The sequence below is a fragment of the Rhinopithecus roxellana genome, chromosome 20 (genome assembly GCF_007565055.1).
Source record: "Rhinopithecus roxellana isolate Shanxi Qingling chromosome 20, ASM756505v1, whole genome shotgun sequence".
Lineage (NCBI taxonomy): Eukaryota > Metazoa > Chordata > Mammalia > Primates > Cercopithecidae > Rhinopithecus > Rhinopithecus roxellana.
The window spans coordinates 29,052,557-29,075,365 of NC_044568.1; the positions used below are offsets into that span (position 1 = coordinate 29,052,557).

At 44.9% G+C, this 22,809-nt stretch overlaps 1 protein-coding gene and 1 pseudogene across 1 annotated transcript in view; one reads left to right on the forward strand and one right to left on the reverse strand.

Moving 5' to 3' along the window:
* Nucleotides 1-7,447: 7,447 nt before the first annotated feature.
* N4BP1 (NEDD4 binding protein 1) overlaps nucleotides 7,448-22,809 on the forward strand; it is a 74,073-nt gene continuing 58,711 nt past the window's right edge. The window contains exon 1 of the mRNA XM_010354875.2: nucleotides 7,448-7,885. Coding sequence (XP_010353177.2) covers nucleotides 7,688-7,885 — 198 coding nt within the window. The 5' untranslated portion in view covers nucleotides 7,448-7,687. The remainder of the gene's footprint in view (nucleotides 7,886-22,809) is intronic.
* LOC104655447 lies at nucleotides 16,900-17,384 on the reverse strand (annotated as a pseudogene).

Consider the following 22,809-nt stretch of genomic DNA (forward strand, 5'->3'; position numbering starts at 1 on the left):
ATATATAAAGGGAGAGAATGAAAGACTAGAAGCAGCAGATGCATTGAGGTTTTCCTGCAGCTAAGGAGAAGCATGCCCTCCACACTTGAGTGAAAAGATTCTTCCTCCAGAATAGCTCTCAGATTCCTCCACTCCCTCCCCACTGCAACTTCCCTGGTCCAAGCCCCCATCCTCTGGCACCTAGACCATACTGCCACCTCGAAGAAAAAAAAAAAATATATATATATATATATATATATGTATATAAAATCTTCCATACCACAGCAATTCCATCCAATCCCCCTTCTCAAACATGAAGGGGGCAGATCACGAGGTTCAGGAGATCAAGACCATTCTGGCTAACACGGTGAAACCCCATCTCTACTAAAAGTACAAAAACAGAATTAGCCGGGTGTGGTGACGGGTGCTTGTAGTCCCAGCTACTCAGGAGGCTGAGGCAGGAGAATGGTGTGAACCCGGGAGACGAAGCTTGCAGTGAGCAGAGATTGCGCCACTGCACTCCAGCCTAGGTGACAGAGCGAGACTCCATCTCAAAAACAAAAACAAAAACAAAACAAAAAACATGAAGGGGCTAGGCTTCCTCTCGGCATGGTAGCCAGGTTCCAAGTAAGACTATTTCCCCAGCAAGTGTTCTTGCTGGAAGTAGAAAGAAGTTTCCACTTCCTTTTTCATGGAACGCTTGCTGGTGAAATAGTCTTGTTTGGAACTGGCTACTATGCCGAGAGGAAACCCAGCCCCTCCATGTTTGAGAAAGGAGATTGGATGGAATTGTTGTGGTATGGAAGATATTCTACATAAACACACATATATATATATATATATATATGCACCTATGATCTTCCCAGTCTACTCTGGCCTCCACCACGCTTTTTTCCCAGAGAAGGGAGACAGATCTTACAGCATAAATTAGATGATGCATTCACTGCTTAACCTGGGAATACCACGGGCAGCAGCTCACTCCTACAATTCCAGAACTTTGGGAGGCCAAGGCAGAAGGGTTGCTTGAGGCTAGGAGTCCGGACCAGCCTGGGCAACATAGTGGGACCCCGTCTCTATAAAAAATTTAAAAATTAGTCAACTGCGGTCATGTTCATCTGTAGTCCCAGGTACTGAGACTGAGAGGCTGAGGCAGGAGGATCACTTGAGCCCAGGAGTTTGAGGCTGCAACGAGCTATGATGGCACCACCATACTCCAGCCTGGGCAACAGAGCAAGTCCCTGTCTCAAAACAAAACAAAACCTGGGAAGGCTTTTTTTTCCTCATTATACTTAAGATAAAATACAAAATCTGTAACAGGCCCACCACATACATTCTGGAGGGTCTGGTCTCATCCTGTCTCTGGGTGTTTCTGGAGGGGTGTATCCTGCCCTGTCCTCTGTTCCTGGAATACGTCAAGCTCAGTTCAGCCTCAGATCACTGCCCCCATAGAGTTGACAGTCTGATGTTGGAGGTGGACCTGAGTCAATCCCATCACTCAAGCACACATAAAACTGGCCCTGGTGCCACGAGTGACAGGGCCACAGTGCCAAGAGCCTACAGCAGGAGACTTGGCTCATCAGAGAGACCAGTGAATGAATTCTTGACAAGATAATTCTTCAATGGAGCTTTGGAGGGTGAGGAGTTAACTAAATGAAAATAGGGCTCGGTCAGGCATGGTGGCTCATGCCTGTAATCCCAGCTACTTGGGAGGCTGAGGCAGGAGAATTGTTGAATCCAGGAGGCAGAGGTAGTGAGCCAAGATCGCACCACTGCACTCCAGCCTGGGCAACAGAGTGAGACTCTGTCTCAGAAGAAAAAAGAAAAGAAAATAGGAGGAAGTGGTCGGGTGCAGTGGCTCACACCTGTAATCCCAGCACTTTGGGAGGCCGAGGCAGGTGGATCACCTGCGGTCAGGAGGTTGAGACCAGCCTGGCCAACATGGTGAAACCCCATTTCTACTAAAAATTAGCTGGGAGTGGTAGCGCACGCCTGTGATCCCAGGTACTCAGGAGGTTGAGACTCAAGAACTGCTTGAAGCCAGGAGGCAGAGGTTAGAGAGAGCCGAGATCACACCACTGCACTTCAGCCTTGGGGGACAGAATGAGACGAAAGAAAGAAGGAAAGAAAGAGAAAGAGAAAGAGAGAGGGGAGGGAAGGGAAGGGAAGGGAAGGGAGGGGAGGGGAGGGGAGGGGAGGGGAGGGAAGGGAAGGGAAGGGAAGGGAAGGGAAGGGAAGGGAAGGGAAGGGAAGGGAAGGGAAGGGAAGGGAGAAAACAGGAGGAAGAAACAGTGAGTGCAAATGCCCTGCCATGGTGTGAGCTGGGCCCAGTGCAGAGAGGAACAGAGGTAGGGCAGGCAGGAGGCAGGTCTGGCAAGGGCTGCCACTCAAGGCAAGGGCTTTGGATTTTATTCTGACCCTGAGGGAAAGCTCTTGGATCCTTACCCTAAGTAAGGGTCTGACAGATGAGATTTGCAATTTGAGAAGATCACTCTGGCTGCAGCATCAATATTTGTAAATAATTTATCTGAATCTCATACTGGTTGTAGCTCTTGACATTTACAGAGAGGCCAAAAAGACTATGGGGAGACCTCATGGTTGTCAGAGAGATGATGGTGGCTTGGACTGTTGACAGGGGATGAGAGAGGTTGAACAGTTTGCAAATTTATTAAAACCTTGTGTGTGTAGTTGAAGAATGATCATATTACTGTTTCTTGCTCAAAGGCCCTACATGTGACTGTACCAAAAACACAGAACGCAGGAAGACACACCAACATAGACACTGCTGGCCAGGAAGCATCTTCGTCTGCTGATCTGATTGGTTGGGCATGCCGAGCAACATTCCATGTGCAGGTCTGTCTGGTTTTGACAGCATCCCACGGCAAGGAGGGTCCAAGACTAAGGGATTGGTCATGAGACCATGTGATCTCCTCTTGCTTACCTTTGCATGAGGGCAGAAAGAAGGGGCTGGCTGCATATCCAAGCTTTCTGCTGCTGTCATTATGGCATAGCACATAAGGCCACTCAGCAGACTCATGTAACCAGCAAAGGGTCTGCTCGCCACTGGTACAAAAATGCCAGAATAACAAGAGCAAAGTGTGATAAGGAGATTTTATCATCCATGCTAATAAGAGAAGGAGTGGGCGAAAGTCTTTCCAAAAATTTCCACCCTTCAATATATGGAGGGAATGCAGGGGTTTTTAAAGAGAGAGGGGTTTGGAATGGAGAGGAAGGGGGCTAAGAGGGGTCAGTGGTGCGATCCACTCCAACAGCTTATCTTGAATTATTGTTCCCTTTGGTGAAGGGGCCAGTGCCATCCTGGGCCTGACCAGGTTGCAAACGAACTGCAGCCAGTCTTGCAGTTAATTTCTAGTGCGTGAGTGTGAGTAAACGTGAGTGAGTGTAGCCAGGCGTAAATTTCAGCCTTGACTGGGGAGAAAATTCTGGAGGTATAAGGTCCATGTCAAGATCCAGCCCCTGGATGGGTGCAATGGCTCACGCCTGTAATCCCAGCACTTTGAGAGGCTGAGGTGGGCAGATCGCTTAAGGTCAGGAGTTCGAGACCAGCCTGGCCAACATGGCGAAACCCTGTCTATACTAAAAATACAAAAATTAGCTGGGTGTGGTGGTGCGCGCCTGTAATCCCAGCTACTCAGGAGGCTGAGATAGGAGAATTGCTTGAACCCAGGAGGCAGAGGTTGCAATGAGCCAAGATCACGCCACTGCACTCCAGCCTGGGAGACAGAGCAAGACTCCATCACACACACACACACAAAAGATCTAGCCCCTGAAGCTTCTAAGGAAATACATGACCAGATAAGTGAGCATGGTGTGTGCTTGACAAGCGTTTGGGTAAATAAATGTGCATACGGCATGGGAGCATGGAATGGGGAAGGATAGGGAGTGGAGGTTCATGGTCCATTCTGAGGCTGTATGTCAACATGACAGGAAACACATATACAGCTTGTCTCAAAGTTGTGTCTTGAGACTAGGGAGAAAGAAGGAAAGAAAACAAAGTTTTAAAATGCATTTTGAAGCCAAGCTGCTTGGATACAGTCAGTTTGCCTGGATTCAAATGGCTATTTCTACCACTTCACTGACTAGCTCTGTGGAACATTCCAGAACTTCTCTATTCTTCTGTTTCCTCTTTTTTCCCCCTTAATTTACATTTTGGGGGGGGCCAGGTAAGAGACAGGATATCGCTATGTTGCCCAGGCACACCCTGAACTCCCAGGCTTAAACAATCCTCCCACCCCAGCCTTCCAAGTAACTGAGACTACAGGCACCTGCCACCACCCCCAGCTGGTTTCCTCATCTTTGAAACAGGAAGAAAAACAATAGCAACCACTGTTGGAGTTTTAGGAGACCAATAAACACTCTTTCTGCCCCTTCTGAGTTCAGAACTAAGGAAGAAAAGCAGATGTCAGCCAGGTAGAGATCAAAATGTCATCTTCATTGCTGACAACAGCTAGACTGGAGGATGTGGTTGAGGTGAAAATACTTTACCCCCAGTCACTAACACAGCAACTGCAGACAGCCCATTACCAGGGAATAGGATGGTCTAACCCAGCACCGCACCTTCTCAGAAAGTTACCAGTCAGAGAAATTCTCCTCCTGCTTTGGGAGATGAAAGCAGGGGGGATGAAAAGGGGGATGAAAGCTAAATAGGCATGTTCCTCCACACTTGGCCCCGCTGGGAAATAGAATAGGAATCTCCTCCTGTCCTTGAAAATGAGAAGCAAGAATAAGTGATTCTCTCCACACCATTTTATGGGCTCATGAGGTTGTTATGAGATTATTAAGGAAAAACAAAGCTAAAGTATCTAGAATACAGAATCCATAAGGTTTCATCTCTGGCATCAACTATCCTGGCTGGTCAGGCCAGCCAGATAGGCAAGGCTGGTTAACTGAGGGAAGTTGTGGTTGAGTGAGAAACAGCATGAAGTAAGGGAGTTCTTGAAAGGGGATTTCTCTCTCTCTCTTTCTCCTTGTTCCTTACACTCAGGAAACCTTGAGAGTTCCCTAAAGGGAAATGCTGACCAAATATGCACTGGCAAGTCTCTTTTTTTTTTTTTTTTTTTTTTTTTTTTTCTGAGATGGAGTCTTGCTCTGTCACCCAGGCTGGAGTACAGTGGTGTTACCTCGGCTCACGGCAACCTCTGCCTCCTGGGTCCAAGCAATTCTCCTGCCTCAGCCTCCCGAGTAGCTAGGATTACAAGCATGTGCCACCACACCTGGTTAACTTTTTATATTTTGAATAGAGACAGGGTTTCACCATGTTGGCCAGGCTGGTCTCGAACTCCTGGGCTCAAGTGATACACCCCCTCCTTGGCCTCCCAAAGTGCTGGGATTATGGGTGTGAGCCATCGCACCTAGCCTGGCAAGTCTTAAATTAAAACTGGGGGAAATCCTCCCAAAACTATGTATCTTCAATTATACACTAACCCAGTGACTTATGAGCACAGCTTCATGGCCCAGCATTTTTTAAGGGTGTGTGTATGCACTGCTTCTGTTGGTTTGGGGTAGGATTTTTTTGGAGGGAAGTGGGGAGAGGAAGGCACTGTGGTGTGTTTTTCAAGGCAGCCTCCCTCTTCACCTCTTACAATTAAGCAATTAAAAATCACAAGCAGGGAAGTCACTGGGAGCAAACAGGAACCAGCCCTGGGGAAAGCCCTGTCCAATCACTGAACAATAGCAATTCCGTTTAAGGTGAGTGCAATAAGGCAGGAAATAACATGCTGTGTTGACAACATGACTTACTGATAGATTGCGGTTCTGCAAGCAATACATCAGCAATGCCACACTTGCCACCTGACCTGCCTCAGCCAATCCCAGTTCATCTACCTGATGGAGCAAGGCTGCTGGTTGTGTGGATATCAAGGGAAAAGCCCAGGGGAGCAGGAAGCTGTTGATCTGTGAGCCTAGTGGTTCTCTTCCCTGTGCTGAATCACCTCTTGGTGGGGCACTGGGAGACCACACCTGGGTGTTTGAGACGTATGGAAACCCCCATCAGGCTGGATCTCTCACAGGTTTTACCTTGGGTAAATCCTCCTACGGAGACCATTCCCCCTTGGTATTTCCAACTAAGGCATCTTTAGCTCCTCCTCCTTTTCCTCTAGCGGGGATGTACACAGATGGCACAGGCTCCTGGGCCCACAAGTTCACTGTGGTTGCATAATCCACAAAAAGATTTTTCCTGAAAATTGAGCCTTAAATATATTGCTAAGTTAGCTATAATAATAATGTTCAGTGAGCACTTACAGTGTTGGGTACTATATTAATATTCACCATAGGAAGTACTATTGCTATCTACATTTTATAGATGAAGAATTAAAACGTAGAGAGGTAATATTCCCAGAGCCCCTATCTACTATAGCCACAATATTTAGCTGAAGGAAAGGAATTCAACACTTTCTCTTCCACAATCTGTTTTCATGAACTCAAGAGAATATAAAACCTGGAAAAGGCCTTAGAAATAATTGAGCGTAGCCTTTTATTTTACAGATCAGAAAACAGACCTGGAGAGGGGTTAGGGTTTATTTGCCCCAATCCCAGGTAAGATCATGAGTGAGCCCCCAAACTCCCACTTTTGGGGCTACTCCCATAACATATCCCCTCTCTTCCTTCACAGAAATCACTCTCCTGAATTTATTTTTATCTTTGTTTTTTGAGACAGAATTTCGCTCGTCGCCCAGGCTGGAGTGCAATGGCGCGATCTTTGCTCACCACACGCAACCTCTGCCTCCAGGGTTCAAGTGATTCTCCTGCCTCAGCCTCCCTAGTAGCTGGGATATAATGCCTTGCTATTTTTTTTTTTTTTTTTTTTTAGCAGAGACAGGGTTTCTCCATGTTGGTCAGGCTGGTCTTGAACTCCCGACCTCGGGTGATCCGCCCGCCTCTGCACCCCAAAGTGCTGGGATTACAGGCGTGAGCCACCACTCCCGGCCTTCTTGAATTTATCTTAATCATTTTTTTGCTTTTCAATTCTCCGTAAGTATGCCCATTTTCTTCTCTTCTTGCTACCATTTTTACTGAAAGAGGGAAAGAGAAAAGAGTGAGAAGGGCAGCTAAGAAGGTTAACAGGGTAGGGAGGAAGGGAAGAAACAGAGAGAGAAAGGTCCCATCTGCCTGTGGATTAATGTGAAACTGAATAACTCAACTGCTAGAATCCTGGTTTGAGCGTCAAGATGTCGAAGGTCAAGTCCAATCCCTGTGTGACACTCTCAGTCTCGCCTCCTGGCAATTAAGTTTCCCCAGCTATAAACCCATACATTTACATCCACCATATCCCCCGAAAGCACTTTGCCCTCATCAAAGAAGTCCGCCCAGGCCTCCAGAACCATCTCTTTGCTCTCAACCAACATGGCGACTGTTGGTGACGTCAACTTCCGTCGCCCACACCCACCTCCCTTCCCCTAGGGGGCGGCGAACCTCAATGACGGCTTCGACTGGGGCGCATGCGCGGCGGCGGGGCCCGGCCCGCGGCGGCGGCGGCAAAGGGGCGGAGGGGTACTCTGCCAGCAGTTGCCAAGCTGCTGCGGTCGTGGCGGGATGGTATAGCCGGGCCTGAGGGCGGGCGGCGGGGTGCGGGCGGGGGCGAGGCGGCCGGGAAGGGCCGACGCCGCCTGACTGGCTTGGGAGCAGCAGCAGCAAGCTGAGGGGGCGTCGCCGCCGCCGGCCCCCGGCGCCGCCGCGGGAGGCCGCGCCCGCCATGGCGGCCCGGGCGGTACTGGACGAGTTCACGGCGCCAGCCGAGAAGGCGGAGCTGCTGGAGCAGAGCCGCAGCCGTATCGAGGGCCTGTTCCGCGTAAACCTGGCCGTGCTCGGCGCGCTAGGGGCTGAGGAGCCGCTGCCCGCGCGCATCTGGCTGCAGCTCTGCGGGGCGCAGGAGGCGGTGCACAGCGCCAAGGTGAGTCTGGCCGCCGCCCCCGCGCGCCCGCGGCCTGGATCGGTCTGGGTCTCCGAGCGCCCGCTCCTCCCCGCCCCCGTCTTCAGCCGCGATGCGCCGGGGTTGGGGACGCAGTCTCGGGAGTCCGCGAACCTGCCTTCTCGGCTCGCGAGCCATGTGACCTTGGATAGCCGCTTGATCCCCGGAGCCTCAGTTTCCCCATTTGTAAAGTGGCGCTGACGAAAGTACCTACCTCAGAGGGCTGTCGCATGGATGAAAGTGGGGATGTGCTTGAAGCGCGGGCATAGCTTGTGGCACGGACCGGGCGCGCTGCGCATGTCGCCTGTTATCTGTTCCCCGGCCACCAGGATGGTACGCAAGGCCTGGTGCTGGGCCCGCAGCCTCGTTATCCACCACCTAAGCCTTTATCCCCCATCCCCAGGCCTCCACTACTGCAGTTCTGAGCCTTTTTGGGATCTCAGTTCCTCTTGAGAATCGGCAAAAAAACATTAATAGTAATAAAACGCTCGGAGAATGTCAGAAAGAAAGGATGTATGTTTATTTACCTATTTTTTTCTATTTGAGACAGGGTCTCACTCTGTCACCCACACTGGAGTGCAGTGTGGCGCGATCTCAGTTCACTGCAGCCTCGACTTTCCTGGCTCAAGTGATCCTACCGCAGCCTCCCGAGGAGCTAGGGCCGCAGGAGCGCAGCACCACGCCCAACTCATTTTGTTGTTGTTGTTGTTGTTTGTTTGTTTGTTTGTTTTGTAGTGACGAGATTTCACTAGGTTGCCTGGGCAGGTCTCGAACTCCTGGACTCAAGTCATCTTCCCACCTCGGTCGCCCAAAGTGCTGGGACTACACGCGGGAGCCACCGCGCCCCGCCTGATATTTAATATGTTAAAAAATAGCATTATTCCTTGTATCGATATTACGTACAGCTAACATTTACATAACGCTTATAGAACATCAGAGGTTACTTCAGAAGGAATTTGCAGCCCTTAATGGCTTCTAATAAGGTAGATTTTATCCTCCTCACCACCACCCCGCTGTCTTTTTTTTTTTTTTTTTTTTTTTTAATTAACAGCTGGGGAAACTGAAACTCAAAGTGGTGACTCACCTTCTGCCTAAATCAGCATTTCAGACCTCTTCAGCACCTCTATCTGCTTCCCTCCCTTTGCAAACCAAAAAGCAACACAGTATGTTCCTCCTCCTAGGTAACCAAGTTTTTCTAGGTTTTTCCATCTCCTAAGTAGGGCAGCAGGATTCAGACCTAGGGAGTTTGTTTCCAGAGCTTTCGTTCTCGATACTTGCCTTTCATACGATGAGCCCTGTCTGCGGGGTGGGCAGGAGGGGCCCTCTTTTTGCATCCTACTTGACAAATGTCAGTGTCCTTGAATCTGAGTAGTCATATCTCCTGATGTTCTTAGATTTAACAAAAAATCGTGAGTGTTTGCTTTAAACATGTTTAGAGGAGACAGGGCATTCAGCTGTATAGTTCTTCACAGCTTAACTTAAAACATTTTAGGCAGGGAGCAGTAGTTTACGCCTGTAATCCTAGCACTTTGGGAGGCCGAGGCGGGCGGATCAGGAGATGGAGACCGTCCTGGGTAACACGGTAAAAACCGTGTTCTCTTGAGATTCGGAAAAAAACCATTAATAGTGATAAAATGCTTGGAGAATGTCAGAAAGAAAGGATGTATGTCTACCTATTTTTTTCTGTTTGAGACAGGGTCTCACTCTGTCATCAACACTGGAGTGCAGTGGCGTCTCTACTAAAAATACAAAAAATTAGCCTGGCATGGTGGCACGCGCCTGTAATCCCAGCTACTCGGGAGGCTGAGGCAGGAGAATCGCTTGAACCCGGAAGGCAGAGGTTGTGGTGAGCCGAGATTGTGCCACTGCACTCCAGTCTGGGCGACAGCGCGAGACTCTGTCTCAAAAAAACAAAACAAAACGAAAAGCCAACATTGTAGATGTAGAACCAAGTTTGCTTTCCTGGGCTTAACTTTTTTAGTCAGTTGGATTGCAGACAGCTGGTCTAAGGCGCATTCCCCTTTGTCCATTCTCCCCAGGTATCCAATCTTCTGCACTTCTCAGGGCTTAAACGCTTGACATGATTAAGTCCTGCTTTTTCTTCTGAAAATCTCTTACGTGCATTCGTTCCTTTCCTTTCTATTGCGTTTGCTGCAGTTAAGACTTTCATTACTGTATGTCCCCTCCCTTGCTCCATTGCCTTTATTGATTCATTGCTCCCTCCCTCCCTGGTTCAACTTGTATTAGAGTAATCCTCCTGCAAAAAGTCATTCTCCTGCCCTGGAACCTACTAGAGCCTCCTGTCACCTGTCTCATTCAGCCTAAACTCCTCCTCTGACTTACAGAACGATTAATCCAACCCCACTTTATTTTTCCAGTGTTCTGGTTTAGCACCTTTCAGCTTAAACCTCCACTGTAGTAGTCTCTGCCTTTGCTGTGCGTTCTGCCTGCTCTGGGTTCTGCTTTTGCTCAAGACTCATTGCAAGCATGGAGAATGACTCCTTTGCTCTACAAAAGAGCCCTGCTGGTCCTGCCAGACCTTCCCATGCCAGTTTTCTTGGCTGTCCTTGCCACACAGTTCAGCCAAGCTGTTTGGGAAAGGTGTGTCTTACAGTTTCTTGCTAGTATGTGCTCCTGCTTGTTGATCTTTGTGATATGTATTACTCATAAGTCAACCCTCCCACTTGTAAGAAATTTTTTTTTTCTCCCCTTGAGACTCATGGGTAAGGGTTGAATGCCACAATCAGGGCGTTTTTGTTCTGAATTTGTTTTGGAGTTTGTTTTACTTTCTTGAAGGAAGAGAAAACCATTATCTTGATTTTAAAAACTAAGAACAGGAAAGCAAATTTGATTCAATGTCTGTAATATTTTAAGTTAGGCTGTGGAAGAGCAGCAGATTTAGAGGAAGGAAGATTTAGAGTAAAGAAGAGTTTTTCAATTATAGTGTCTCTGCTCAAAATAAGATGAGGTGAAGTGTCTTGTGTCCCACCATGTGGTTTACTTGTGTTTTGCCTTTAAAATGTTAATTCACTGCCTTTTGCAAATGATAGAGTAGAGGACAATGTAGAGCTTAGTTAGGTGGGCCTCCATTGACTGCAGAGGGGTGAAATGGAAACTGCTAGTTGACAGTGATAGTGCCCATGCAGGTTGAAAAACAGGCACTGACTCTGTACCAGTGGCCACTTTTGTTAAAGGGAAGATTTGTTGTAGGAAGCAGTACTTCAGCTGGCCTTTGAAGAGCCAAATATTCCCAGGTACCTGACCTTCCAGAGGTGGTTGTGGAGCAAAGGCCCAGAAAACATGGAGTGTCATGGTAAAAGGTGTCCAGGTGCTCCTGTGAAAGATGAAGGCTGAGGTACCAAAATGTCAGGCTAAGGTCTTTGGACCTTATTTAATAGAGAATCAGTGAGGATTTTGAGAAGCATGGAATCTTCCTGAAACAGAAGACCAAGAGTGGAAGGAACACTGTTGCAAGTTAGCCTTGGGCATAAGGGGGGCAGGGGTGGCAAGGTTTTCACAGGGACAGCGCAGCTGTGTGGATGTAGGGATTTAGGGGTCGGTGTTAAGCCAGGTGGCAGGAGGGATGGTTAAGTTGTTTGACCTGTTGACTGGTTGGGGCTACCAGCTCGTCAACATTTAAGGAAAACTCTGGTGCCAGGAAGTGTACTGACGGTTACCCTTTGACCTCAAGGATCCCGTTGCCTCTTAGAGGAGACAGACATGGGGAAGATACAGTAAAGTGTGATACATATAACAACTGCAGTGTGTGCAAGGTGTTTCTGTAACACAGAAATGGAAGGGTTGCTCTGCCAGCTGGTTTCCTAGGGAGCAGGGAGCTCCTGGCAGAGGGAAGAAGCTGTGCGCAATCACAGGGGCATGAAAGAGGGCAGTTGCGTCACACATCAAAGTGCTTGGGGCCTGCTGCAGAACATGGATTTTACCCTGCAGGTAGTCAGTGAAGAGTCATGGAAGAGTTAGGAGGACATGAAAGATTTACATTTCCACAAATGTCTCAGTGTTTACACAAACTCTGGGCTGGGGCTGCTCAGTGTGGTCTGTTGCTGGTTTTCAATAGTATGAGTACAGAAATTGAGAATAAGGGTTGAGCAACTTTTGTGCAATTTGGCATTAATACAGGGGCTAGAGAGGCAATGTCTAAGAGTGAGAAGAAGGCCTTATAAGAGGGCAGTTTCCATAGGGGGCCCAGAGAGAGGGGACTGAAGTCAGTGCTGGAAGACATCTTGGAAGCAAAGGAGTGTGAGGATTGAATTTCAGAGACGAAAGGGAGGTACTAGCTAGCTGTTGCCTCATTCGCAAATAGAGATTAAAGTGAAGAAACAGGTGGGACCCTCCCTGTGAAGCAGTGGTGGAAAGGATGAGGTTGAGGAGTGAGACGAGTTAGAATTCTTCTTTTAGGCCGGGCGCAGTGGCTCACGCCTGTAATCCCAGCACTCTGGGAGGCTGAGGTGGTCTGATCTCACCTGGGGTTGGGAGTTCAAGACCAGCCCGACCAACATGGAGAAACCCCGTCTCTACTAAAATTACAAAATTAGCCGGGTGGGGTGATGCATGCCTGTAATCCCAGCTACTTAGGAGGCTGAGGCAGGAGAATTGCTTGAATCAGGGAGGTGGAGGTTGTGGTGAGCCAAGATCGTGCCATTGTACACCAGCCTGGGCAACAAGAGCAAAACTCCGTCTCAAGAGAAAAAAAAGAACCCTTCTTTTAGATCAAAGAGCCACAAACTCAGAGTGCTTCCTGGGAACCAGGCAGGGAACCTGTGTAGGGAAGTGAGATGGTCGGGAGGAGGGACTGTGGTGAACGAAGGCACATGGCCCTGTTGGAGAGGGCAGATTCCCATGTGTGTCGCATTAGTCAGTTACACAGTGGGGCTCAGTGATGTCCAGTGTTCTTATTATCTAAGAGAAGCACGAGTCCGGATTTAATTATGTAAAACATTGTATTTCTTTAAGTGGCCACTAATTTACATTTTTAAAATCATACACATCGAATTATATGAGTAAAATATTTTTAAACTACATATTCGAAAAAACAGTTATATATGCTGAACAAAACGTGTCAGGGGACCTGAGCTTTGTTTTTATTTATTTGTTTGTTTGTTTGTTTATTTTTTTGACCTGAGCTTTAGACTGCCTTTTTGAGACAGGGTCTCCAGGCTGGAGTGCAGTGGTGTGATCTCAGCTCACTGAAACCTCTGCCTCCCAGGCTCAAGCAATCCTCTTAGCCTCCTGAGCAGCTGGGACTACAGGCATGTGCCACCATGCCCATGGTGTATTTTTGTGTTTTTGGTAGAGATGGCATCTCACTATGCTGCCCTGGCTAATCTTGAATTCCCGGGCTCAAATGATCCTCCCACCTCAGGATCCCAAAGTGCTAGGATTACAGGCATGAGCCACCATGCCTAGCCCATATGTTTCTAATACTTGAAGAGGGCAGTTGAAGGCTCCAGTGACGTACAGTACAGTCTCAGTGCTAGTTCATCCCCAGAGAGGGAGCGCAAGAGCTCCGAAACAGTAGGATGTGTTAGGTGCAGTGGAACTGCTGCAGACTGAAAACATAAAAAGGACTGGGATGAAGTAAAGGCCAAGGAAGGTTAGATAGTATGAACTTACAGTGTCACTTGAGCCAGAAACTCTCAAGTAGGTAATGTTTTCCCCGACTCAAGAGGTTTGTGATGCCAGTACACAAGGATTGGAGGTAAGGGGTTCTGAAGTACAATAGAGCAAGGCATACGGGCCCAGGAAATATTTTTGAAGAGGTCAGCCTTGTTCAAGCTAGGACAGGGAAACAGATGAAAGCAGAAAGGGCGGAATGAGCCACGAGGATTAAGGGAGGGACAAGACCTTCGACCCTGTGCTCTCTGAAACCCAGAGGGTCGTGCACACAGGGAAGTTAAGTATTGGAGAATTCTGGAGGTTGTAATCTGAGTTATTTCAGAGCTTGGAATCTTGGATGTAAAAGAATCCTGAGGATGACTCTGAGGGCCAAGGGGTGCCTCAGTAGTTGTGGGTGAGTTGCAAGTGTTCCATACATCTTAGAGAAATGAGAAAATAGAGGAGATGGCAATGTGAAGTATCTGGAGCTAGTGCTATGCTGGGGTCACTGAAGTCCATAGCAAGAAACTGGGTGCTAACAGTCAGTGAAGCCTGGTTGGTTAACAGATAAAAGAAGTAATTGGAAGTAAATGACACAGCTACTTGTTTGGGGTCTCCATGAACTTTTAAGGTGTGGAGTTTGCTGACCACAGCTGCCCATCAGTTGATGCTTAGCTTCAGGCATTACTTGATGGCAGTGAGTAGCCACCCAGAGGCCTAGCCAGTGCCCTAAACAGTACCAGCCTGGAGGACTTCAAGCAGAGTCTTGGGAAGGACTACTCAGTCTTAAAACGTTAAAGTTACAGTACACCCATGAAACTCAGGCAAGCTACCACCCAGTCCATTTTTAATTTGTGAGAAAAAGAGAGGGTGTTTAAGAACAGCTAGTAATTGACCTTTTCCCAGTTTTACTTCTGTATTTATGGAGTAAGGTAAGAATGAAAAAAAAAAAAGTAATTAAAGTAGAAGTGGCCTATTGCGGTACTGACTTCAGAGGGTTCAAGTTGACCAGGTACTGTTTTACTACCCTTTCAGTTAGAAGAGCCTGGTACCTGGTTTCATCTGTGCGTGTGTGAGATAGGATTTGGTTCTGTCACCCGGCTGGAGTGCAGTGGTGTAATCTCAGCTCTCTGCAGCCTCGCCCTTCCAGGCTCAAGTGATCCTCCTACATCAGCCTCCTGAGTAGCTGGGACTGTAGGCATGTGCCACCATGCTGGGCTTTTTTTTTTTTTTAAGATATAGGGTTTCCTTATGTTGCCCAGGTAGGTTTCATGAATTCTTGAACAATTGATTTGTTCATGAAGGAAAGAATTCATAGATGTTATACTGGGTAGTGACATGGAGTTTCTGTTTTGATTTTACTAGGAAGAAGGTTGGTGGCCTTTTTGCACTTCCCGGAATATTTTTTACTCACCGTGGTTGTGAAGATCATCTTCTTAAGAAAGAGTGGTTTGTTCAGTCTCTTCTTAGGGCTAACATTTTGGGGTTATACCAGAATGTCGAAATAAGGGATACTGGTATTGCTTATGCTGGGGTCAGAAGTGATTGTCTGTAGCTTCCTTTTTCTTGTCCATTTCCCAGCCAGTATTGTAGGATTGTAATTAAATCAAGGACCACATCTTGTTCTGTGTTGGCTTTTTATGAAATTGATGTAATCATAGGTTAGCAGTCTTGAGTTTCAAGAACAAAATTGTAGGGGGGATATCCATACGGTAATTAATTTAAAAACTTTTTTTAAAATCAGTTTTTTGTTGTTGTGTTATTTTTGTTGTTGTTGTTGTTGTTTGTTTTTTGTTTTTTGAGACAGGATCTCACTCTGTCGCCCAGGCTGGAGTGCAGTGGCATGATCTCGGCTCACTGCAACCTCTGCCTTTTGGGTTCAAGTGATTCTCCCACCTCAGCCTCTTGGTTAGCTGGGAGTTCAGGTGTGCGCCACCATGCCCAGCTAATTTTTGTATTTTTTGGTAGAGACAGGGTTTCACCATGTTGGCCAGGCTGATCTTGAACCTCTGACCTCAAGGGATCTGCCTGCCTTGGCCTCCCAGAGTGGTAGGATTACAGGCATGAGCCACTGCACCTGGCCAAAAATCAGTTTTTCATATGAAAACAACATAAGGAAGTTTTTTTGGCTTAAATAAACTGAATTTAGCCAGGCTGGTGGATGGTGCTTGTAGTCCTAGCTACTTAGGAGGCTGAGGCAGTAGGATTGCTTGAGTCCAGTAGTTCCAAGTCTATGGTGAGCCATGATTGTACCACTGTACTTCAGCCTGCGTAACAGAGCAAGATCTTGTCTCTTAAAGACAAAAAAAAAAAAAAACACGAAACAACAACTACAAAAAAACACCTTTTTTAGAAAGATTCCGGTTTTGTTCGGTCTTAGTGCTGACAGAATTAGTAATTTACATTACTTGATGAATAAGAGCTGTAGGAATAAATTCGCTTCTGAAAGTATGAAAGTAATTTGTGATTATGGCATGTTTTGATTGAAATTACCTACCTACCAGTCTTCTGGAATCTTTATCCGTTCTTGAATCAGCACTTTTTTTTTTTTAACTTTTTAAATGGTATTATTTTATGTGCAAATAATGAACAGATGTTGTACCCGTAAATTCTACTTTCCAAAAACAGGGGCTTTTAAAAGGAAAACTACATAATAACTTTTAAAAGGCACTGGGATTCCTCTGCTTCTAGATCATTGCTAGGCTAGAAAAATAAAGTTTGTTCTACCAGGAATAACAAGTTAGAACTGAGGTATTCTCCAAAGTGGAAATTGCAGCATGTGTTGCCATTCCAGCCAAAGATTATTCAGTTCTAATTCCCAGCATCCACAACTACCTATCAGAATGGTTAAACCAGGTCAAAACAGTCCAGCATAATTAAGCTTCATCAAACAATGCCATTATGCTCTTCTAAGATGCAAATAAACCAAAACAGGAAATACTAAAATCAAAATAATATTTGACATTGTCATACAAACTGTTAGTTCCTTGTTGTATCTGCCTTTCCATAGGATGAATAAAGGGAATATTTGGCTGCAAATAATATTTTATTTTATATATCGCTAGCCATGATTTTTTTCATTAGTTATTATACAAATGCTGCCTAGTGCCATTATCCAATTGGCATAACCATTTATGTCCACAATTTACTTCTATAGTTATAAGTAGAATTTTCATGATTTACATATGTATCAGTGAAGATTTAGCACTGAGATGCAAGCTAACATCCGTAATATCTGATGTTTTGTAGATGGCAGTGTAGGAAAGATATATTTTAATCACTTCTCATTTAAGTGACTTTATGTAAAAAATAAATAATTTAGCAGTTCCAAATATCCAAAGGGCATTTTCAAATGTACATAAAAGAAATGGTTACAGAGATTTTTAAGAAGCATCTTCGATGTCCGCGTCCTCTTGTAACTGCTGTACTGTTTTCTCTTCCAACTGCTTCCCTTTGCCTGCAAGAGGGTCTCGGATAAGATGTATGTTTTGCTTGACTTTGATATCCTGAACTTTCTGTAGCTCTTTGTTTTTCTTCAATCTGTTCATTATAAATTTAGCTTGGCGTTTCTGTTTGATCTCTTCAACTCTCTTCATTGCTTCAATAGTTTTATTCCATAGCTTTCACTGGTATTTGATGGTTTCATTTCTATGTTTTTCATATTCAAATGAATTATCTACTGTAAGCTCTTTGCCACCTGCTTTCTGGAATGCTTTGGTCCATCTAACTTTGCAAGGATTGTGCTTTTTAAAGTTTTTATGAGATTTAGATTTACAAAATCCGAATACCTTGCAATTGTTGCAGATGAACATCATGCCATGGCCAGGGTAGATGGGCCCAAACAGAAATAACACTTCTTGATACACATGTTGGACCTGCATGGGTCCCCACCAACCAAATGCCAAGCTTGAGAAGAATCAGCATATTTAATTCACAGTATGTTTCATTCTTGACCCTGATTTTTTTTAATTAAGAAAATGAAATTGTTACTTTGTTATAATAGGTAGGTTAATGAAAATTGATACGTCTCTATTAGGTAATGAATTTGCCTGCAATAATAGAAACCTATACAAAATAAGGGTTTTCTTTCATTTAAAAAGTCTGAAGATAAGCAGCAGTCCAAGGGTGAGTAATGATTACAGACTTTACCCTTATGGTCACAAAATGACCGCTGCAGCTCCAGCCATCAGGTCTCTCAAGAAGGAAGGATGGAAGAGGAGGTAACAGTTTTCAAGAAAACCCTAGCGGGTTTCTGCTTACCTCTAGTTGGCTGGAACTATATCATGTGACCACTAGTAGTAAAGCAAACTATGAAATGTTCAGTTTTACCTAGGCACATCGCTACCCTGAACAAAATATGATTACATTATTTTCCATGTGTTTTAAAATTTTTAATTCCTAAAAAGTGAGCATATAGCAAGCATTCATTTAACTCATTTGTGAGGGAACCAGCTGGATTGGAAAACTGGTTCAAGGAGCATTGGAGGAAATGAGTATAGGTGCTGAAAAAACAGTGTTAGAATAAGATTGCTGGATTTGGGTACAAAACTGGTGAATGTCCTTGTGAGAATGTAGGAATAACTGACTCAGTTTCTCCTGCTTATGCAGACTCTAACATGCTTCTGACAGGAGATGTGTGGGAGTTTTCCTCTTAGCCTCTATTTTGCCAAAATGTGTGAAAAAACAACCATACCCCCATTAGCTCCTTAGGAATTCTGACATAGGTTTTAAAAACAGTTGCAGTTACTTGCTTAGGAGTCATCCCTGCTTAGTGCAACTGTAGTTGCAGCCCTGGTCCTGTGACCCCTGTATCAGATGGGGATGAGGGGTGGGGGCAGTGGGAATTGAAGTGATATTGGAAAGAAAGAAAAAATTATAGTTGTTAATCTAGTATGCCACTCAGATATACCAGTTCTCCAAGCTTGTACCCTAATTCCATCAACTTTACTTTCCTAACTTTAGCCTCTATTAGGACTTCATGAACAGGTTTTGGTTTTATAATACTAGGTAGGGGAAGTGTTTCCCCACCAGACATAACATGCGTTTCCATAAAACATTCAAGTAAAGGAGATACAACTTTTTAACTTAAAGCCTGTTTATTGCCATTCCAGTTTATATAATCCTGTCAACGCTTACCTTTTCATATTCTCCCAATCTGGTAGCCCTAGTCGGGTCTTTCTTCGCCAGTGGATCATAGGACTTCTTATATCAAGGAGTTTCAGGGATTTATCTTCACCACCCCCGAAGGTTTTACCCACTTGTGTGCAGAGGCTCTGAGTCCCTAGCCAGAGGGTAAGCAAAGGGACCCTTGTGCTTTATCAATTTTGCCTTGATTAATCTCCCTAGGCAATTTCAGATCAGATTTCTCATTGTAATCTTTGCCTTCTGACTTTAAATTTCTCCAACGTGGGACAAATTGAGGGACCAAGAGGGGCTCCCTTAGACCTACCTTATTTTTCAGTAATGTTGTATTAAAATCTTTGTTTTAGTCTCATTAATTTCGTTTTATTCATACCATTTCTTAATAACCACCCTGCTGAGAGGAGTCCTGTGACTCTCCACCTTCTTTTCCTTTTTTGTATCACCCCATCAATGATTTTTTACTTACCTTGTTAATGATCCCTTAAAAATTTTCCTGGAAGGAGTCTTTTGACTCTCCTCCCTGCCTTTTGCCATTCTTTTGTTAATTAATGTTTTTATTTGTGTCTGTAAGACCTAATGAAGCTAAGGAAGCAACCTGATCTGGCTTCCTCAATTTTGTGGTTTTGCAGCAGTAAGGTTATGTGAGGGGTTCCACCCTAAAGGACACCCTTAAGCACAGCACTTATCAATTTCCTGAGAAAAACATCTTAAGCAATTCTTAAAAGACCTGGGAGGCAGGCATATTTGCTGAACAAGTGTCCCAGTCATTTTAAAGCCAGTCCTGTAAGGCATGCACATCAGTTGCTTTGTCTGGGATATTCCACTTGGCATTTATAGAGGGAGCTGGGTAGTCCTCGTTCTCAGGAAAGCCTTTTATCTAGTCCACCAGCCTGGCTGTTTGCTCAGGAATAACCACGTTTGTCTGGATCATGTATAGCCATGTAATTGTTCCATTGTGAGCCATGCATTCTGCATCCACCAAAACTTTTCTCCACTTTGCAGCGTTCTTTGCAGCGTTATACAGAAGCTTATGCATGCATAGATTTATTGCCTCATGTCCACAGCAAGTCAATATGCACAGAAACTGGGTTGCAGTAGAAAAAGAGGTTTATTTGTAGGGCCACTAAATGACAAGACATGAGGAAACCTCAACTCTGACTCCCTAAGGGATTTGGGGCGTTAGGGTGTTTAAAGGTTTTGAAGTAGGCCAAAGTGTAGAGATCATTCATTGGTTAGAGTGCAGGGTGAAGTCATGGGACAGGTTGAAGAAGAAGCTGTATTCTCATGCTGATTCTATTCCTCTCTGGGGAGCTTCAAACCAGTTAGCATTAGCTGTTTTGCTGGAATTTGACATCTGAAAAACATCCTAAGCAATTCTTAAAAGCTTTGTGATTCTAAGGTCAGAAATTTTATCTATAGGAAAATAGGGATGCAAATTTTCAGTGTCTACTGCTACATGACTTTCGGTTACAAGGAAGTAGGTCTAAGTTCAGCTTCATTAACACTTAATTATAACTATCTTTCTGCCCAGAATTCTTGTTAATCATGTGAGGACAGCTTCATATACCCTTAATTCAGAATCTGTCTTAGTAATGGCTTTTCGGGAGGTTGATACCAATGTATCTGCCCAGCGGGTTCACCTTGCCCTCTGCCTAGACAGAGCTGATTTATCAAGATGGGAATTGCAGTGGAGAAAGAGTAATTCACGCAGAGCTGGAGACTGGAGTTCTATTACTACTCAGTTTATCCACATTTGGGGATCAGAGTTTTTAAAGATAATTTGGCGAGTAGGGGCTTGGGAAGTGGGGAGTGCTGATTGGTCAGGCTGAAGATGGGATTGAGTCAGATTATGGGACTGGGTGGTGTCAGCTGATCCATTGATAGCAGAGTCTGGAAAATATCTCAACCACTGATCTTAGTAATGTTATCCCCAGGAGCAATTTGGTGAGGTTCAGACTCTTGGATCCAGAAGCTGTATGACCCCTAAACCATCATTTCTAATCTTGTAGCTAATTTGTTAGTCCTGCAAAGGCAGACTGGTCCCCAGACAAGAAGGGGGTCTTTTGGGGAAAGGGCTATTATCAATTTTGTTTCAGAGTCAAACCATAAACTGAATTCCTTGCCAAGGTTAGTTCCAGCCTACGTCCAGGAGTGAGCAAGGACAGCTCAGATGTTAGAAGCAAGATGGAGTCGGTCAAGTCTGATCTCTTTCACTGTCATAATTTCCTCAGTTACAGTTTTTACAAAGGTGGTTTCAATCCTTCCCTTTGGGTTTAACAGCACCTTATTCTTAAGGTGTGGGCTATGAAGTTGGGAAAGGGCCGTCAGTCACTCTGGCTTCTTTCTCCTAACCGGGAGTAGTGGGGGAAGGTGTTGATCCCAAAGTGAGAGAAGTGGAACTGCTTTGCATCTGTCTTGAGTGTACTCACACAGGCCAGGCTGAGATTCCAAGGCTTCATGACAAAAGTGTTAGTATTCTCATCTATGGTTTTAGTACAGCATTTAAGCGGACAGTGTACTATAAATACTGAGTTCTAGGGTAAGGAGTGCAAATTCCAGTTTTAAAAGTAAAGATTTGAAAACATTAGCTTGGGGCATTGTGGCTCACCAAAATCTAAATTGCAAAGGAAATAAAATAAAATAAAAACTCAAAAACAATAACAGGCATACTATAGTTTTTGAAACACAATTTTTCTCTCCCAGTCCTTATTTTTATTAGCAACAAATCATGATAGGACTGATTTGTTTGCAAAATAAACTTTAGTTATTATACTTGGCCTGATTTCTTCCATAGAACACAGCGAGAATAATTATTTCTCACATAGGCCTTTTAATTGGCTTTGATGGAAGTCAGTTCCATAAGGAACCTCAGTTAAGACTTTTTTAAAGCCAAGCCCATCCATGGGTTTATACCCTCAGATAGCTATGAGTTGGGTAAATTCCTCTCCTCTTGAGGTCCCAAGATAACTTGGGGCTCCTGGGCCTATCAGAAAGTGACATTCTTTACTTACCACAGGTCAGAAACCCTGTAAGGTCAGTTTTCCCAAGGGGCTTTCATTGGCTCTACAAGTCAAGTTTGATTCCTTAAAGGAAAGCACGCCATTCCAGTCAAAGCCTTGGTAAAATAACCAGTTTCTCCAATTGTGTCCTGTTAGAAAAGAAAACTTTCTTATTGCACTGTAAGTGACTATATCGCCATAAGTTAAAAATACAAATAGTTTCCAAATTCTGGAGAAACTTTTGAGACAGAGTCTCACTGTGTTGCCCAGGCTGGAGTGCAGTGCCACAATCTCGGCTCACTACAACCTCAGCCCCCTGGGTTCAAGAAATTCTCCTGCCTCCCTAAGAGCTGGAATTACAGTCCTGCACTACAATGCCTGGCTAATTTTTGTACCTTTAGTAGAGATGGGGTTTTTGCCATGTTGGCCAGGCTGGTCTCAAACTCCTGGCCTCAAGTGATCTGCCCGCCTCAGCCTCCCAAAGTACGGGATTACAGGCGTGAGCCACCATGCTTGGCTCTGAAAAAACAAAAAGGATCAACTTTTTAAGCAAAAAAAGTGAAGAAAAAGATTACTTCAGTTTTCTGTTCGGTCCATTTAGTTAACTCCTGTTCTGCTTGATATTCATGAATATTTTAGCTATCCCTGAGAGTCCTGAAAGTTTTTTTTATTCTGATGTCACAATCTCCAGCATTATTAGAAACTTGCATTCAAGAGCACCTGTCGAAGTTTTATAGCTAATTATAAAACCGTTTTCTAAAGAGGATCAAAACAAGACAATTGTCTGTGGATGAAAAAACATTTTAGGGCAGCCACAATCAAAGACACAATTGACAAGGAAATTTGTTACCTCTGTGGCACACAATAATTAATGTAACAATTGTAATATTATTGATAACATACAGTGAGGCATATCAGAATTATAGGAATCTCATACAGTTTTATAACACATACTAATAACATATTTATATGAATATAACCCAAAGAGAATTAAATACCATTTTATATTTGACAGTGTTTCCTTTGTTGAAAACACTGGATATCAGAAGGGCACAGTGGCTCATACCTACAATCCCAGCACTTTGGGAGGTCGAGGTGGGCAGTTCACTTGAGGCCAGGAGTTGGAGTCCAGGCTGGCCAACATGGTAAAAC